This window comes from Alternaria viburni (assembly GCF_023758015.1).
Source record: "Alternaria viburni strain BMP 2772 chromosome Unknown scaffold_11, whole genome shotgun sequence".
Classification (NCBI taxonomy): Eukaryota; Fungi; Ascomycota; class Dothideomycetes; order Pleosporales; family Pleosporaceae; genus Alternaria; species Alternaria viburni.
The window spans coordinates 1008679-1024587 of record NW_026055780.1 but is presented as its reverse complement, the minus strand read 5'-3'; the positions used below and the strand labels follow the sequence as shown (position 1 = coordinate 1024587).

Here is a 15909-nt window from a genome sequence, read left to right as displayed (position 1 = left end):
GCACGCTCCTGCTGTCTTTCTGTCAGATTTCGGAAGGGACCCGAGCCGTACCTCCATCAGGGTCCAAAAAGCATTCCGCATCCGCATCATCACTCACGTCGCATTGGTTCTCCAGCATTTCTAAACAGTAGCTTTAAGCGAGTACGCCGCTGACATAAGACGTACCCCTGGCATTCGCTCACAGCAGATCGACGCGCTACGGAAAGCCAAGGGCTCCACTCCACCGGTCGGAAATTGCTTGGGACGTCGAGCCAGCGAGACCTGACTTGCGGCGAGCCTCGGGAAAGCCAGAGAAAGGAGAAGCAACGCATCCGCTTTTATATCTCAGCCGCTTTATATCTTCTGCTGCAGGCTCTTCTTCGGAGCTTCTTCTACGTCGTCTGGGAGGTGTTTTGTTTCTCCTTGACAACAGACAAGGTATTGCGACTACCGACCCGTCTTCCGCGTTCCGCTTCTCCTCAACCTCACAATGACGGAACCGTTTCCTCCCCTCAACGGCGCACTGCCACACAATACAGCAACAAACGGCGCAGCCAGGCGGAGAAGAAAGTCTAGTGCGCTTGGATCTGATGTACCTGGCGATGTCGACGTCCCAGCGTTGGCTACACACCGCACGAGCACCCCGCCGCTGAACAGCCCGACGAGCATGGACTCGGTGAGTGCTTTTTTGACCCTCATCCAGGGTATGCAGGGCACGCGCTGACAAGACCCTGTAGAAACCAGAGAAATCCGCCCGCCGCTCCAAACGACGAACAACACGCCGCTACCTCTCCAAATTCAAGCGCCAATGCATCCGCCATACCTGGCTGCTCCCGCTCATCCTCGGCCTCACAATCGTGCTCCTCTACCTCGTCTACCCCTACGAATCGAACCCGCTGTCCGCCTGCCTCTTCCTGTCCTACCCGCTCGCACGCGACGACCCGCTCATCCCCGCCCACGTCCGCGCGGATCCCAATGGCCCAGTTCACTACGGCAAGGGCGGGCGCGACTTTGCTTTCGTCGGCTTCTACATCATCGTGCTGAGCTTCACGCGCGAGTTCTGCATGCAGCGACTCATTCGCCCGATTGCGGTAAAGCTTGGGATCAAGAACAGGGATAAACAGAGCAGGTTCATGGAGCAGGCGTACACGGCGCTGTACTTTGCGCTGTACGGGCCGTTTGGCATTTGGATCATGAGTCGCACGCCGGTGTGGTACTTCAATCCTATTGGGATGTATGAGGGTTTCCCGCACCGCACGCACGAGGCCGTTGTCAAGGCGTACTATCTTCTTCAAGCGAGTTACTGGGCGCAGCAGGCGATTGTGCTGTTGCTTATGCTGGAGAAGCCGAGGAAGGACTTTAAGGAGTTGGTTGCGCATCATGTTATTACTGTCAGCTTGATCTGGTTGAGCTACCGGTTTCATTTTACGTACATGGGGATTGCGGTGTACATCACGCATGATGTGTCGGATTTCTTCTTGGCTGTAAGTCAAAATTCTCTCCAACTCCACGATTGGTTTACTAACGCGATTTAGACGTCTAAATGCCTCAACTACATCGACTCTCCCATCGTCGGCCCCTACTTCTTCGTCTTCATGGTCATCTGGGGCTACACGCGCCACTACATCAACCTCAAGATCATCTGGTCCATCCTCACGACCTTCAAAACCGTCGGTCCGTTTGAACTCAACTGGGAAACACAACAGTACAAGTGCTGGATCTCGCAATACATTACCTTCGCCCTCCTCGCATCGCTGCAGGCCGTCAACCTCTTCTGGTGGTTCTTCATCTGCAGGATTGCGTACAGGTTTGTAGTCTACAAGGACGCGGATGATGATCGCAGCGAGTATGCGCCGACGGATGAGGAGACGGAGGAGAAGGAGAAGTTGATCAAGGAGGATGTGGAGGTTGAGAAGGATATGGAGAGGATTGAGGAGGCGCCGAGTACGCCGGCGAATGGTGCGGGATTGCAAGCGAGTGGAAGTGATAGTATTGGGTCGAGGGTTAAGCAACGGAAGGGCGGGAAGTCATGATGAGGGATGAGGGGATGTCGTAATGAGAAGGAAGGTGGGGTTTGGGTCGGGATAGGGATGGGGTTTAGAGAGGGACTGGGACCTCTGGATTGTTGAGTGCTGGATAGGTATTTCGAATGCCGAAGCATTGGGCGGAGTTTGTGTATAGGTATTCTTGCTCTATTGCGCATGCGTGAAAGCAGCTAATGAGTATGTCAGACATTAATTCACTCCATAAACGTGAGTTTACAGACGCGCCTTCCTCCATGGTGTCTGTGCTTCCCTTGATGACGTCTGCCGGAGCGAAGACCCTCAACCGCATGCTCGCACAGCACACCCTCGGAAATCGCTTTTGCCATTACCACATTCCAATCAGCGACACGATGAGATTTGCGCATCATGCTGAGATCAACCAGTCTTGCTGGCTATCGTTGCGCTTCATTCTTGTTGATAACGTTTCTAGGCGCGCGTGGACTTCGAGACACCCTCGAGGGCCATCTATCGCCGTTGCCGCATTCGTATTTTCCATGACCTACCAGGGTTATCTGCTGATATTAAGCAGTCGCGATGCCTGCCCCCTTTTCGATGACGTCTGCAGGCGTCCGTGGACTCTGGACGCTTTCCTTGCACAGCGCACCCTCCAAAGGCACCGTCGCCGATGGCATTCGTCTATGGTGGTCTGCATGTAGGCTAGCGCGGCTGGGGAGTCATCTTCGTTCCACGGATGGCACAATCGTTGCATCCAGTCATCACCTCGGCTTTTGCACTGATGGTATCGCTCCCGCAATGTTCTTGATCGATGCGCAAAGTTTCGGTGCAGCGAGACGCCTACAATGGTCTGTTGTATTGAGGTTTGCGCGCGTCGAGTGAGATGTCTTCTCCTCACAGGCTCAAGACGGTTTCATCTATCCGCAAAACTACGCCTCAGCGAGGCGCCTACAATAGTCTATCGTGTCCAGTTGTGCGCGCATCGCGTGCGATGTCTTCCTCTCGTATTCTCGAGGCGACTTTTGAACTACGCGCGACATGCTTCAGTCAGGCGCCTACAATGGCTTATCGTGTTTAGGTGTGGGCGCATTGGGTGAGATGTCTGCTCCTCGCAGCCTCCAAACCTCACCAATATTCTGCACACCAAAGACATTCTCTCATGTATTGTTGGCTCTCACTTGTGCCACTGCGCCGAGTTTGGCCTCTCATGGCTCTCCGGTTGTGCCGCAGAGTGACTCATGGAGCGAACCATGGTTACGCCAATCAACTTGACTCTTCGCAATCGGATCGACCACAATTGAACAAAAAGTCGTCTTTCGTACTTTGTGGCTACAATATAAGAAAGGTAATCCCCTGTACGCTTACAGTTCATCAAGATGGCTACATCAACTCCCACGAGCGACGATCGGCTGCCGTCAACCCTGTTTACCGTATATCAGACGTACAAGCGCGGAACCTCTGTGGTATTGGAATGGCTTACTACGTTTGACCAGACCCCGGCTGGCAAGTCCAAGACTGTCAACCAACCACTGGCATCAGCAGCAACCGCTCCCCCAGCAGCACCAAGTCCTGTCACCGTTAAGCAGCTGTTGGAAAAAGCGAGAAAAGCGTCGAAGAACAAACGTGTTCCTCCACCAGCGGTTCATGACGCGTTCAAAGTCGTTCTCGTCAACCGTAACAAGCTCACCAAGTATTACGATCGTCTCCCTACAGCGTCGACCGATACCATCGCGGCAACAACGCGACACAAAGTCTTCAATGAAACCCTCGCCCAGGCGTATACCATTCTCTTCGCTTCGCAGATATCGAAACTCGGATCGACAAGGCAGACTACCAGTGCTTCGCATGCGACTGCCACTTCCAACGCATTCGAGGTGCTAGCTCATGTTGTCGAGACGGAGCCTGAGTTCGAGAGCTGCGCATCAGATTTCTGGCAAACCGAGGCTCCCATACCCACGACGACATCCAGTATTACCGATGATTCGGTTGGTGACGCCATAGCGATGCATACCTACGTGCTAGAGCTACAAAACACAGTCCAGACTATCAAGACCATCTGGAAATCTGCTGCTAATGGCGAAATGCCTTTAGCTGCAGCTGGATTTCTCACGAATGTGGTCCATAGTTACTTGTTCAAATGGATAGCTGCTCACTCGCCCTACCATGATAACAATGACGGGATACTATATCGCTTCTTCAGTACTGAAGACGGGCGATCGGTTGCAAAAGAGGGATATGTACATAGCTGGTTGGAGAATGTCGATGCATGGAGGAGGTCGAGCGAGGGGGAGGGCTTTCAAGAACTCACTCACGGCTATGGTCTCCTCTGGCCAATCAACGAGATACGCCGGTTCGAGGCGCTGGTAAAAGCTGGAGACGATTCACTGACTACCGCTGAACGCTGCAGATTCGAGGACTACTTCAAAACTCAACGCGATCAGCGCGTATTGAAAAGCGAGCTTATCGACTCAGTTCTAGATTGTGTGTCCACCAGCGAGACCAGAACTAGAGATGAACACTATCAGCATATGCACGAAATCATCGACGAACGTTACGAACACGATCGGGGCTTGGTGATGTCGATGTGTCGAAGCATATATCGGCATCCAATATGGAACGGCCCTATGGACTTTAGCCCAAATGCTGATACAGACTGGTTTGATTACACGTTCAAAGAGGAATACCTTCAATTTCCTTTGGGTGTTCCTCTGTTATGGGGTCTGAAGGCATGTCTAGAACCAGACTCAGTGTCGCAAACCACTCTCGTTATCGGCGCGCACACCTTCGTAGAAAGCTGTCGAAGCTTTATCTCGCAACATCCAAGCGATGCTCCACACCACACAAACAACAGAATCAAGGTCCTGTCTTTCGCACGCAACAGCCGAATCGCATTGCAAAAGCTACTGGAAAACAAATCGGATCCAGTGAAAGCCCTCCACTTGGAACCAGCGTGGGCCGATAATGTCAGGAGTACCATCAAACAACTCGACAAGTTTACCTCTGAGAAGGTATTCGATTTGTATTCTCAATCGCCTTGGGTGACTGGAAGCTACATGGCGACAATCGCGGCACGCAACATGATGCTCGGCCTCGGATTGATCAGTGCGCATGGGTACGTCTCTGATCTGCTGCATTTGTACAACATGTTGCAGAAGCTCAGGGTTCCATGTCCTCAGATGCCTTTGTTGGAACATCTTTGTGATATTCTTGGACCGGCCGTTTTCCCACATATGCAGGGAAGACCTACAAACGACTTCGACAACATGGCTCGTATTGCCAAACGTGACCCTCTGTGCAGCAAGAATAGAAAGTGGATGCTTGCTGGTAAAAGGCTAAAAGAGAAAGCAATGGGGACGGATGATGCAGGAATGAACATGGTGAAGCTCTCAGACTTTGCATCCCAGACGCTAGCGCAACAGTGCATTGTCGAAGAGCGTTTACTAGCCAAAATACTGGACGAAAGGCTGCTGGCAAAAAAGCACAATCTGATGCCCAACATGATAGCTCGCTTCACGCCATCCGATGTTCTCCTGCGCGCAAAAGACCACTTCATGCCGGAGTTCGACGGTCCATGTCCCCTAGCAAAGGTCAACTACTTTGCCGTCATGGACCTAGTGCTCGACATCTGGAAGGAAGTTGCGTCCCAACTCGCCAAACCCAACGGGGTGCCAGAGAGCGTGGGAGAATTCGTGGCGATAGCCAAAGCGCGTGGAGCCACGGGTCCCAGCTCCAACTTCCATTCGAACACACTGGAAGCAGCGATCGGTTTTCTAGGGGTCGTCAGGTACAATATCGATCACTTCGAAGGCAAACGCACGGATGCGTCTCGGTGGAAATCGTTACAGCAAAACGATGGCTTGCTCTTACTGCGCGATGCGGTCGTCAAGATTTGCGGAGATGTCAACTTGGAAGATTTTCTATGGATGGATATGTAAGGCTTGGACCTAGTAGCCGTGGCAGGTAGTTCAGTGTTAGCTTGCAAGATCAAATGAGCTCATCGAAACAATGCATCCCTATCATCGTGCACTTGCTCACCCAAATCTTTGCGCGCAATCCGAGTCAGATGTCGATATCATGCGCCTGTCTGGTGTTATGGTAGCGTTTCATCTCGCACTACCAGGAGATGCCAGACTTCGGAAGGGAAGTGTTTGGATCGATGGCTGTCGCTCGGGCTCTGTTGGTGAGGCAATGGCATAGCGGGAGTGCAGCGATCGAGGAGTAGGTAAAGATCGCAGTGTTCGAATAAGCCCATCAAGACCGATGCCTCGTTCGCGATTGAAGCTGTTATCGTGCATCAGACAAGCCTTGAAGGACTGCACGAAATGACCCCTCGGGCTCGAGCGCGAAAGACAGAGAAGACAGCACGAGGCCCGCTTGTTGTTGCTCTCCATTTCGTGCTGGCGTCCATGACCGTGCGCCCCTGATTGATTGGCTAGTGGGGGCATGTCGTCATCTGGTTCTTCTTGGGCTAGCGCCCGACGCGTTCAATCCTGAGGTCGCGTCGCTGCCTGCTTTCTCCAATCGCAAATGTCTTCACGAATAACCATGAACCATCTAGACGTATCGCGATGCCATCAACATCATTCGCCCACTAAATGGGCGACTCTCTATACCTATGGACATTGCTCAACTCCACCCGCCCATGCCGCCCACGACGAGCCTATCATACTGGCTACGCAGCACCTACTGCGCGTTGAGATCGCTCCAAACTCTTCCTAGTCATCTGTTTCCACGATTGTTCTTGCCTGATATAAATCTTCTCGATTTAGTATTGCGCAAAAGATGGAAAGTGATGAATGTCTATTGAAGGCGCACCAATCGCCTTGTCTAAGCCAACCTGGAAAACCACCTCGAAAACGGCGAGACTGCAAATGAGCACTGCGCAACTAACCATCAGACCACTATATCTGCTATTCTGAGGCAACGGAAAGATCTTTTTCTTGTCTGCCTGCGAGCTGTTCTGCGGATCAGGCAGCAGCCGTACCGTGCCACGGATCGTATTATGGATTCCTTGGTAAGGTGTCTTTTTAGTGGTGGACCATCACTCACCAAAGCCACATACATGAAATAATTCCAGTTGATCCAATTTTCTGCAAATTCCCACAAGGGACAAATAACTAAGTCTCCCACGCCTCTCATCGAGCTGCAACATCGAATACGGCCAAACAGCACACACATCCGCCAACGCCCCCTGCGACCGTCGACATACCATCGTCATCTCATCATCGCAACACTACAAAGCATCTCACGCAACACGCTAGCTTACGATGGCAGCTTCAGCGACCACCAGCACGCCGGGACCGCTCCCTCAGACTCTGTTCAGCACCTACCGAACCTACAAACGAGAAACCTCTATTGTAATTCGCTGGCTGAATTCATTCGATCAATCAGCCGAGTTCAGCTCGCCATCGAGCCCAGGCGACAATGACCACTCTGAGCCTCAAGAAATGACTGTACGCCAAATTGCGGAACGCGCCCGCAAAGCCGCAAGCATAGGCAAACGCCCACCGAAGACTATCGAGTCAGCTTTCAAGATGGTCATTATGAATCGTAGCAGACTGACGAAACATTACGAGACGTTGCCATCATCTACCCAAGGTGTACAAGACTCGACAGAACGGCACAAAGTCTTCAACGAGACACTGGCTGAAGCATACGCATTGCTCTTCCCGAAAACAAAGGAGCGGAGCAACAAAAGCATGAAGCGCACATCTTGTGACAAGTCAGACGCGTCCCTTTTGGCAACAAACAACAGTTTCGAGGTACTAACCGGACTAATTGAAGCTGAGAAGGATTTCGACTATTCAGCCTCCGAATACTGGCGCAAGAACGTGCCGGAGCCCGAACCCGAACGATTCACGATTACGGAAGACCCTATCGAGGATATGATCGCTTTCCAAGTATACTTCGCTGAACTTCAGGCCATTGTGGAGGCTGTAAAGACAATTTGGAAATCTCACGCGGCCGGTGACTTATCCCTTGCTGCTGCCGGCTGGTTGACGAACTTGGCTCAGCACTTCTCAAGACGTCTCAGATGCCACGCTCGCAAGGCTCGACCATGCGACGAGTTCTCCCTCTGGAAAGCAGGTCTTGAAGGTGGTTGTGAGCTGCGACCGAGTGTTACCGCCGATGAACTGGCATCGATGGATTTCTTCAGAACGGCCACAATCTCCTCATTCAGCGAGTTGTCTCATGGCGGAGGGTTAATTTGGCCCTCGACACTCCTGGTGACCTTTATCGACACTCAGCAACTCCCGGAGTCACCTGGGAAGGAGCGTCGCCCGTTTCAGGCTTTCTTCCGCAACTCTATGGAAGAGCGTACAACTAAAGAGAGCTTCGCGCATGCAATCACGAATCTGGTATCGGTCGAAGGATGCCAAGTCTCAGAAGAAAAACGTCGAGCAGAAAGCGCCAAAATCTGCGCGGATCGTTACAGCCACGATGTGGCATTGCTTGCCTTCATGATCAAGAGCGCCTCTCAACACCCGGCATCTGCGGCACATCAGCCGAACTCGCCAGCCACATACCGGCACGACATGTACGAGGATCATCTGCAACATCCCTCGGTGCTTCCTCTCATAGCGGATATTAAAGACAAGAAGTTATCCATCCCGACTATAATAACAGCTCATATGCTGTTAGAAAGCGGACGCAGCTTTCTCCACGAATACGAGAAGACGGGGAAAAAGCCACCGAACTGCCGCATCATTGCACTGAGTCGTGCTAACGAGGTACTTGGCGCTACAGAGCAGTTCTACCAATCATACGCACAGAGTTCAGTAAAGCTCTACCACGATGACACGGCCGCCATCGTCTGGATGCTTAGGGAGAAGATGGTCAAGTTCACATCTGACAAGACGTTCGACCTTTATTCGCAATCTCCGTGGGTCATGGGAAGTTACATGTCCGCAATATCGGATATCACGCTCTTCGTCGGCCTTCAAATCCTCAACGAGCAGGAAATCTTTGGTGCGACGATGCATCTCTACAATATGTTACGACAGATTGGCGGTTGTCCCGAGATTCCGATCCTCGAACATCTCCGCACGCTTTTTAAGGATGTCGTATTCGCAGGAAAGCAATACCCAAAGAGGAACTTTTGCAACATCTTCGAGCTGTTTTGTGGAGCGAAGATCTTCAAGCAAACGATCACACCGCACACGATGCTCATAGCAGCCCCAAGGAAAGAACCTCGCCATGCTGCTTGTGCAAGCCAGCGGATCTCTATGGATACGATGGGCAGTTCGGCATGGGACAGCCTCATCAGCCTCTACGCGCCCAGTCCAGAACTTTGGGTCAAACTCACGGGCGATCCTAAGATGGATCGCAAGATTCATAGGGGCCTGAACTACAACGACATTTTCCTTAGCTTCCCGCCATCGGGGCTTATTCGTCGTGCACAGGACGTGATCCAGCCGGAGTACAAAGGCACCTTCCCAATAGCCCGGGTGAACTGCTTTGCAGTCTTAGATCTTTGCACAAAGATAATGCTCGAGGTTGCTGCTCGTTTCGAAGAAGCCGGATATGCCGTATGGCCGCCGCAGCTCCATGATACTCCCGAATTGGTTGAAGTGATTGAATCGCTGGATGTCAGTATCCCTTCGGCGATGGCATGTGTTCGCCTTGCCATGTACGATGTCGTTGCTAGGACACCCGCCGACGGTAAGCAGTGGGATTATAACATCCGTGATAAACCCTCAGTCGTAACCATGCGAGAGGTCATCATGAAGGCGTGCGAAGGGAAGAAGGTTGAAGACTTCTTATGGAAGAATGTGTGAGCGGAGGCTTGTCGCATCTTCCTAATGGTAATGAGAAGTAGGTGATGGGCACTGTGTGTACGCATAGTGTGATTTGACGGCCGTCGCTCGGTATCGCGTGTGGAAGTAAGTTTGTAGATCAGTGTGGATAGATTCCGATGAACTTGTTGTTAGTGACGACCCGGAATTGCCGGCCTTCGTATGTATTACAGCGGAACGTGATGACTGCACGGCGAAGACGAATCTATTGAAGTGAATGGGAAGGAACAGTGTACGCTAGAATTGTTGTTGAGTTGTTGTTGAGACTGGGGGTGGCGAGGGCAGGTTAATTCTCGGTAGATTCGTCTAGAAGGCCGGGGATGCGCCGCAGTGCCGATCTCAAAGCAGGGTCTCTGCGGCTCTTTGCGAGATAGAGCCGGACGGAACTCGGAGAGCCTCATCGTCGGTCGCATTCAGTCTCAATACATCGAATGCATCATCTTCAAGACTTCTCACCATGAGCTCAGCCCGCGTGATGCAAGGGCCGTGACTTCCTCAAAAGTGACAGCTACCCCAGACTCTCGCTTTGCTATTTCCGCACCGGACCCACTCACGTGCTGGCGGCCAAGCCTATCTCGACCTGGCACATCCCTGCACGGATCGCTCACCGCCCCTAAATTTTCTGCTCGCGCCATCTCCGGCCTCGCCTCCTTTCCCTTCAGCCCTGTCAACTCTTTCCCCAGGCCCACTTTCTTTATATAAACCGTGTTCCGTGTCTGTGTCCTCTTTCCCCGGATTCACTCAAACTGCACCTACCAATACGCACGTTCACTATCATTCAAGAGGACTTACTTGACGACGACGACGACTATCGTTTGTTTATACGTGTCATCACAGAGATTACTCAAGTCGCCACTTGTCGCTACATAACCCCTGTTCCCTCGATAATACATCCTCAAACTTCAACAACTCAAATCAACAACATGTTCGCACGCATCGCCACCCGCGTCCCCATAACCGCTGCCTTCGCCGGCAAGCGCATCGCACCCGCCACCATCCGCGCCAACTCCTCCAGCTCAACCAGCAGCGCAGCCCGCGTCATGGAGATGGCTGCACAGGCCGAGCGCCCAAGTACGTCATGAAAAGGAAGCATCAAAAACGAAGTCACCGTACTAACGTGTGTTTCAGCCGGTGCCGAAGCCGCCGTCCCCGTCATGTGGGCCGCCTGCGGTGTCCTCACCTACGCCGCGTGGAACCGCATGAGCGAGCGCAGCGCGGGCGAGAACGTTGAGAAGCTGCTCATCGTTTAGACGATGTTTGACGAATTACACACTTCTGCGATACCCCCGACACCTTCTTCCTCTTCTTCGTCGACGAGCGATCGGTCCGACGATGACGGTCATTACCTATACACGCTAGTGCTGTTTGGCATAGACGTATAGACCGCGTGTAACATAGCATGGCATTTGCGTGCGCGTGTTTGGTTGCGGCATATAGATCGTGTCTTTGTTTCTTTTTGGTTGGGTTGGATGCTGGCATGGCATGGATATGTCTGGGTTATCTCTGGGGCTGCGGCCAGGGACGTGAATAATGGTCGACGGCGTTCGACTTTGCGCATCAATGCAATATGGGCTTCAGGGCTCTTTCTTCACATCAACCTCATCGTGATAATTTCGAGCACTGCGCATTTTCCGATGTGACGAAATCACCTTCACCACACGCACGCATAACATCCTCGAACCTTCCTTTTGGAGATTGTTTCAGAAGGCGCACCGCCGTTGTCTGCACCGAGTCGCCTTTGCGCTCGCACACCCAGCTCATGACCGTCGCCCGATGTCATTTTGGTCGCTCGCTATCGGCGTTTTGCTGCCACATCGCACTGGACATGTTCTTTTGGTCAGAACCTTTGCGCATCACTTGCTTGGACTTCGCTTTGAAGGCAAATGAAACTACCAAGTTTCTTCCACCATCTTCGATTACGAGAAGTGCCGCGGAAAAAGAACCGCACATCCATGGCTCAGTCAAGCATTTTGGTTTTGTGAAAACGCAGTGCGTCAGAACGTGCAGTGCTCGATCATAGTGTCGAAAAATTATAGTTTTCAAACCAAAAAACACCATGTTCCTCCTCGTTTGTCGTTTCGAGACGCAGTAGAAAGAGACAGGAGGCCGGCGCAGGACATGAATTGAACGACCACCTTTTTCGGGGAATGCACTTTAGAAACCCGGGCATGAAGTGATGAAGGCATGAAGAACCGGCAATGAGCGAAGTTTATATAGCCACAGTCCTGGGCAGCACCGCTATGAAACCAACTCGTCCATATCTGACACCAAGAGCTGGGAAGCGTTTCCAAACGCCATGTATCACAACGTGTGTACTTTAAACAAGAGCCGAGGCTCTACTCGGCCACATGCAACTGGTGGTCTGTTTTTTTTGGTAGAGTCAGGCTTGCGACAAAGCCGCAAAGGACCAGACATGGTAATGTTTCACTGTGGTTTTTGGTGAAACGGGACACCTTGTGTGGGTGAGTAGAGAGGGAGTGAAGATGGCGTTGAGTTTATATACCCGCACTCCCGAGCAGCGCTGTCATACACATGCCTGTTGCGTTTTTGAGAAAGCAATCGCGAGAGCACGCAACGAAGGCACGAAGCATTGCTAGTCGATTTTGAACAAAACCCTAAGGCCTGCGTTACTACATTATGTGTAAGTTTGGTGCTTTTGGTCCTCCTAGATTTGCGAGCAAGGCGCGGAGAACGCAGACATAGTGTGTTGTTTTGCGATTTTTTGGTTAAAAGGTAGACGTTGTATGTGTAAGAGGGAGACTTAGAGAGAATCGCGTGTGCTTTATATATTCGCAAGCTTGGGCGGTACTGCCATGACTTTGGCAGGATGCGAACTTTGATGTAAGTATCTGAGCTTACGCAACGAAGACATGTCTTTTGACTGAAGCGTTTTGTACAGGCTCCACGTCGTGCTTCGCACATTTAGTACACGTTGGAACTTTTGAGTCAAATTGGACATGGAGACGAAGGCGCGGAAGGCAGAAACATGTCCGATACGCACTGCGCCTTTTGCAAAAAGAAGATTTGCTGTGGAGGTGAAGAGAGAACGTCGCACTGAGAGCGAAAGTTTTATACTCTCGCAGGCTATCGAAGGAACTACATCAGCCGGATCTTGTCGTTATCTTGGGGAAAGAAAAATATGTCGACGGTAAAGCTCGTTACGCAGAGCGTTCTGGATGCAACAAACGTTGACGTCGTCGTCACCATCTACAGCTGATGTTTGCGTCCCTTCTAACATACTTGTATTTCCAGATGTGACGTCCTGACACAGAACAGCAACCGCGTGTTTTACCACTTCTCTTATCTCGTGGGAGGTGTTTCGAAACGTCAGATGCGTATAGCAACAGTCTCGCTGTCTCTATCATCTCTTTCTTCACCTACCAAAGGCCTGCTTCTCTTGCGCCTGTGTCCAAAGATAATGTTTCCCACGTATGTCACACTTTCTTGTCGCAATAGTGTATCACGCCAAACTGGGATATGGAAGTCATGTCGTACATCGCTTCTATGTCCTGTTCGATTTCTCTGCATTGCTTGCCGTGTTCCACGACATCATCCTGCCTGAAACCAGTTCTGCGCCCTCTTGATAATTACGAATATCACCGGTTGTAATATCATTTGCCAGTGCTATTGAGTATATTCGAGATCACACTGTTAGTCGTTCATTACGCATCGCTCACATATGTGCTTGACTCTTGATTGTTGCTACGAACTTCAAAGTCTAGCTTTTTGTATACCATGAACTACCTCCATCTCATCGTGAGTGAATATCTTGCATTGCTACGTGAAATACCCCTTGCCTCCATGTGTGAACTACCGACGCCCCTCAAACAAGAAGAAAACTGAACAGATCTGCAGACTACATCAAGGCAAAAGCTTGCAAAGTGCGTGGCCCAACGCCAACATAGACTCCAGGGTGGTCAGTCGTTTCTTCTTGTACGGGGTGGAAGTGTGTTCCTGCGTGAGCGAACCTATCCCGGAGGAGCCTGGAGCTGCTTGAGCTTGGCGATTTCCTCCTCCCTCGCGAGGACCACGACGTACGACGCGTCGATAGCCTTCTCCAGGGTAGTGTAATAGTCACGCGCGTCTCCAAGAACACCACGGAGATGTACAACCTGCTGCTGGGCTTCCATCGCATCGGACGATCGCTCCTTGATGACGTCCTCGAGGTTCTCACCTTTCTCGATGAGCCAGTCTGCCATGGTCGTGGCGTTCTTCGTGTTCACGTCGTACGACAAGTATGTCGCGTCAAAGAGAAACGTCTCAAGCTTGTCCTCTTTATGTAGTAGCGACTGGAAGCGGCGGAAGCGGTCGAATACCCTGCCGCCCACCCACCGGAGGAGCCGCCCGTAGCTGAAGTGCAGGTCCTCCTCGGTAGACTCTTTGATCGCGAGCTGGTGCTCTGCGAATTCCTCTTTGAACCAGTCTTCGAAATCTCTACGCCGCTGCAACAGTGCTTCCTCGGAGGTTCAAGGATCGACGGCTGTGAACTTGTACATCGGATCTTGCACAGTGGTACAACGGCAGACGAGACATGTGATGTGATCGATCTCGGCAGCCAGCAGCTTGAGTTGAGCAGCGTTGCTCTTCTTGTCAGTTTCGCGCTGCGCGTCTAGCGCTTTCTGCAGAACTTCCAGACGCTCAGCGACAAAATGCTCAGCATCCACGGCGATGACCAGATCGTCTTCCTCGTAAGTGGCAGGCCAGTCTTCATCGGCAGTAGGAAGATGCGCTGCAGCGAACGCATTCTTTACAAACGTGTACAGGCTGGCCCGTAGAAGGATCAAGGTGTCCGTTCGCGCGTCTATTAGGTCCACGTCCGCCTCGATCGGTTCATGAAGTTGGGCCTGGAATAAGCCATGAATCTCAGTCGTCCACTCTATGAGTTGCTGGCTGGTATGCTTCGGAGTGAGCGTTGGGAGTGAATTGGCATGTGGATAAAGGATCTTGTACGATCTCTGAATCATATCCCGCAGTATCTGCTCGCTCTCAACCTTTCTCGTCTGAAAATCTGCGTCACGCTTTTCAGTCGCTTGTGTGATTCGCTTCTTCTCTTGCTCACTCCATCGAAGAGTCGAAGCCGCGTCGCCGGAGAGAACTGGAAGGGCAACACTGAGTTCATCGACGGTATAGCCACCGATTGAGTGTTCGACAATCCCGATAGCTTCTATCAAGAGGCTGTCAAACATATCCTTTTGGTGTTCAGTAGTGTCCTTGAAGCAGGCTTGAGCTTTTTCGCCAAGTTCCTGGACCAGCCCGGCAATGCCGTGAACTGGCAACTGAACCCCTAGTTGGGTGGCTGCAAGATTCACCGCCGGGGTCACCTGGCTCTCCCACTGTACGAGTTCCTGCTCTTTCTTCTCTTGAGACCTCTTGACGTGATTGGTAATCTCTTTAACTTGCTCACGTCCAGGTGCCTTGGTCAGTTTGAATCCCAGAGCAGCCGCCATGACTTCCACTCTCTTCTCGAATTCTTCGATCTTCGCAAGCGCCGCGGTATGCTTGGTGGATACATCGGTAAGAACCTCTTTGGCGTATTCAGCAGGCGCGAGGCTCTGGTTGATCTGGACCTGGAAAGGAGCCGCGTTCAATACCAGAGCGTTCATGACGGCGTAATTCGCCGTGTCGCGAGCTTCGAAAGCAGCGGTAACGCCCTGGACGACCGTGTTCAGTTGTTCGGTGGCGGGGGTGTCTGTATTGATCGGGATGTGAAGCGCCTTCGAAGCGTGTATCAGGCTCTCGCACATACGCTTCTTCTCTTCGTCGACACCGGTTTGCCTGGCAGTGACAGCCTCGAGGTACGTCGAGAGCATCGTCTTCACGTCAGAGCCCGTAGTCGGCTTGACATTGTCGAACACCTTGAGGGCGTCCTCCAGTAAACGGCGCAGCTCGCCGTCATTGGGATCCGTCATTGTAGATCCTGCGCTTCGGTACGCGATGGGGTGGGCGACGTGAGCGAAAACTTGGGGGATGATGAGAGACGTGAGGTGTGTGCGAGGAAGCGGCCAACGGTCAACACTCGTGGCAACCACGCTAGTGACTACGGGCAAGGACGCGAAGAACTTCTCAGAACCCTTTCGATTCAATAGCAATTGTAGTGTTTTCACGTCGGGGTCCTACGACACTCAATTATGTCT

General features: G+C 51.9%; 5 protein-coding genes across 5 annotated transcripts; 4 read left to right on the top strand and 1 right to left on the bottom strand.

Annotated features, from left to right (window-relative positions):
* Nucleotides 1–469: 469 nt before the first annotated feature.
* J4E79_006005 (uncharacterized protein) lies at nucleotides 470–2012 on the top strand (the record flags this gene model as incomplete). Its single annotated transcript, XM_049354880.1, has 3 exons — nucleotides 470–655; nucleotides 717–1463; nucleotides 1515–2012. The coding sequence occupies 3 exons, from the start codon at nucleotides 470–472 to the stop codon at nucleotides 2010–2012; spliced, it is 1431 nt and encodes a 476-aa protein (XP_049211003.1).
* A 1343-nt stretch (nucleotides 2013–3355) lies between these two features.
* Nucleotides 3356–5914, top strand: J4E79_006004 (uncharacterized protein; the record flags this gene model as incomplete). Its single annotated transcript, XM_049354879.1, has 1 exon — nucleotides 3356–5914. The coding sequence occupies one exon, from the start codon at nucleotides 3356–3358 to the stop codon at nucleotides 5912–5914; it is 2559 nt and encodes an 852-aa protein (XP_049211002.1).
* A 1332-nt stretch (nucleotides 5915–7246) lies between these two features.
* On the top strand, nucleotides 7247–9757 carry J4E79_006003 (uncharacterized protein; the record flags this gene model as incomplete). The annotated part of the gene is made up of 1 exon (XM_049354878.1): nucleotides 7247–9757. The coding sequence occupies one exon, from the start codon at nucleotides 7247–7249 to the stop codon at nucleotides 9755–9757; it is 2511 nt and encodes an 836-aa protein (XP_049211001.1).
* Nucleotides 9758–10698: 941 nt separating this feature from the next.
* On the top strand, nucleotides 10699–11025 carry J4E79_006002 (uncharacterized protein; the record flags this gene model as incomplete). The annotated part of the gene is made up of 2 exons (XM_049354877.1): nucleotides 10699–10846; nucleotides 10904–11025. 2 exons carry the CDS (start codon nucleotides 10699–10701, stop codon nucleotides 11023–11025), a joined length of 270 nt encoding a protein of 89 aa, XP_049211000.1.
* Nucleotides 11026–13743: 2718 nt separating this feature from the next.
* Nucleotides 13744–15684, bottom strand: J4E79_006001 (uncharacterized protein; the record flags this gene model as incomplete). The annotated part of the gene is made up of 2 exons (XM_049354876.1): nucleotides 13744–14209; nucleotides 14270–15684. 2 exons carry the CDS (start codon nucleotides 15682–15684, stop codon nucleotides 13744–13746), a joined length of 1881 nt encoding a protein of 626 aa, XP_049210999.1.
* Nucleotides 15685–15909: the final 225 nt, after the last annotated feature.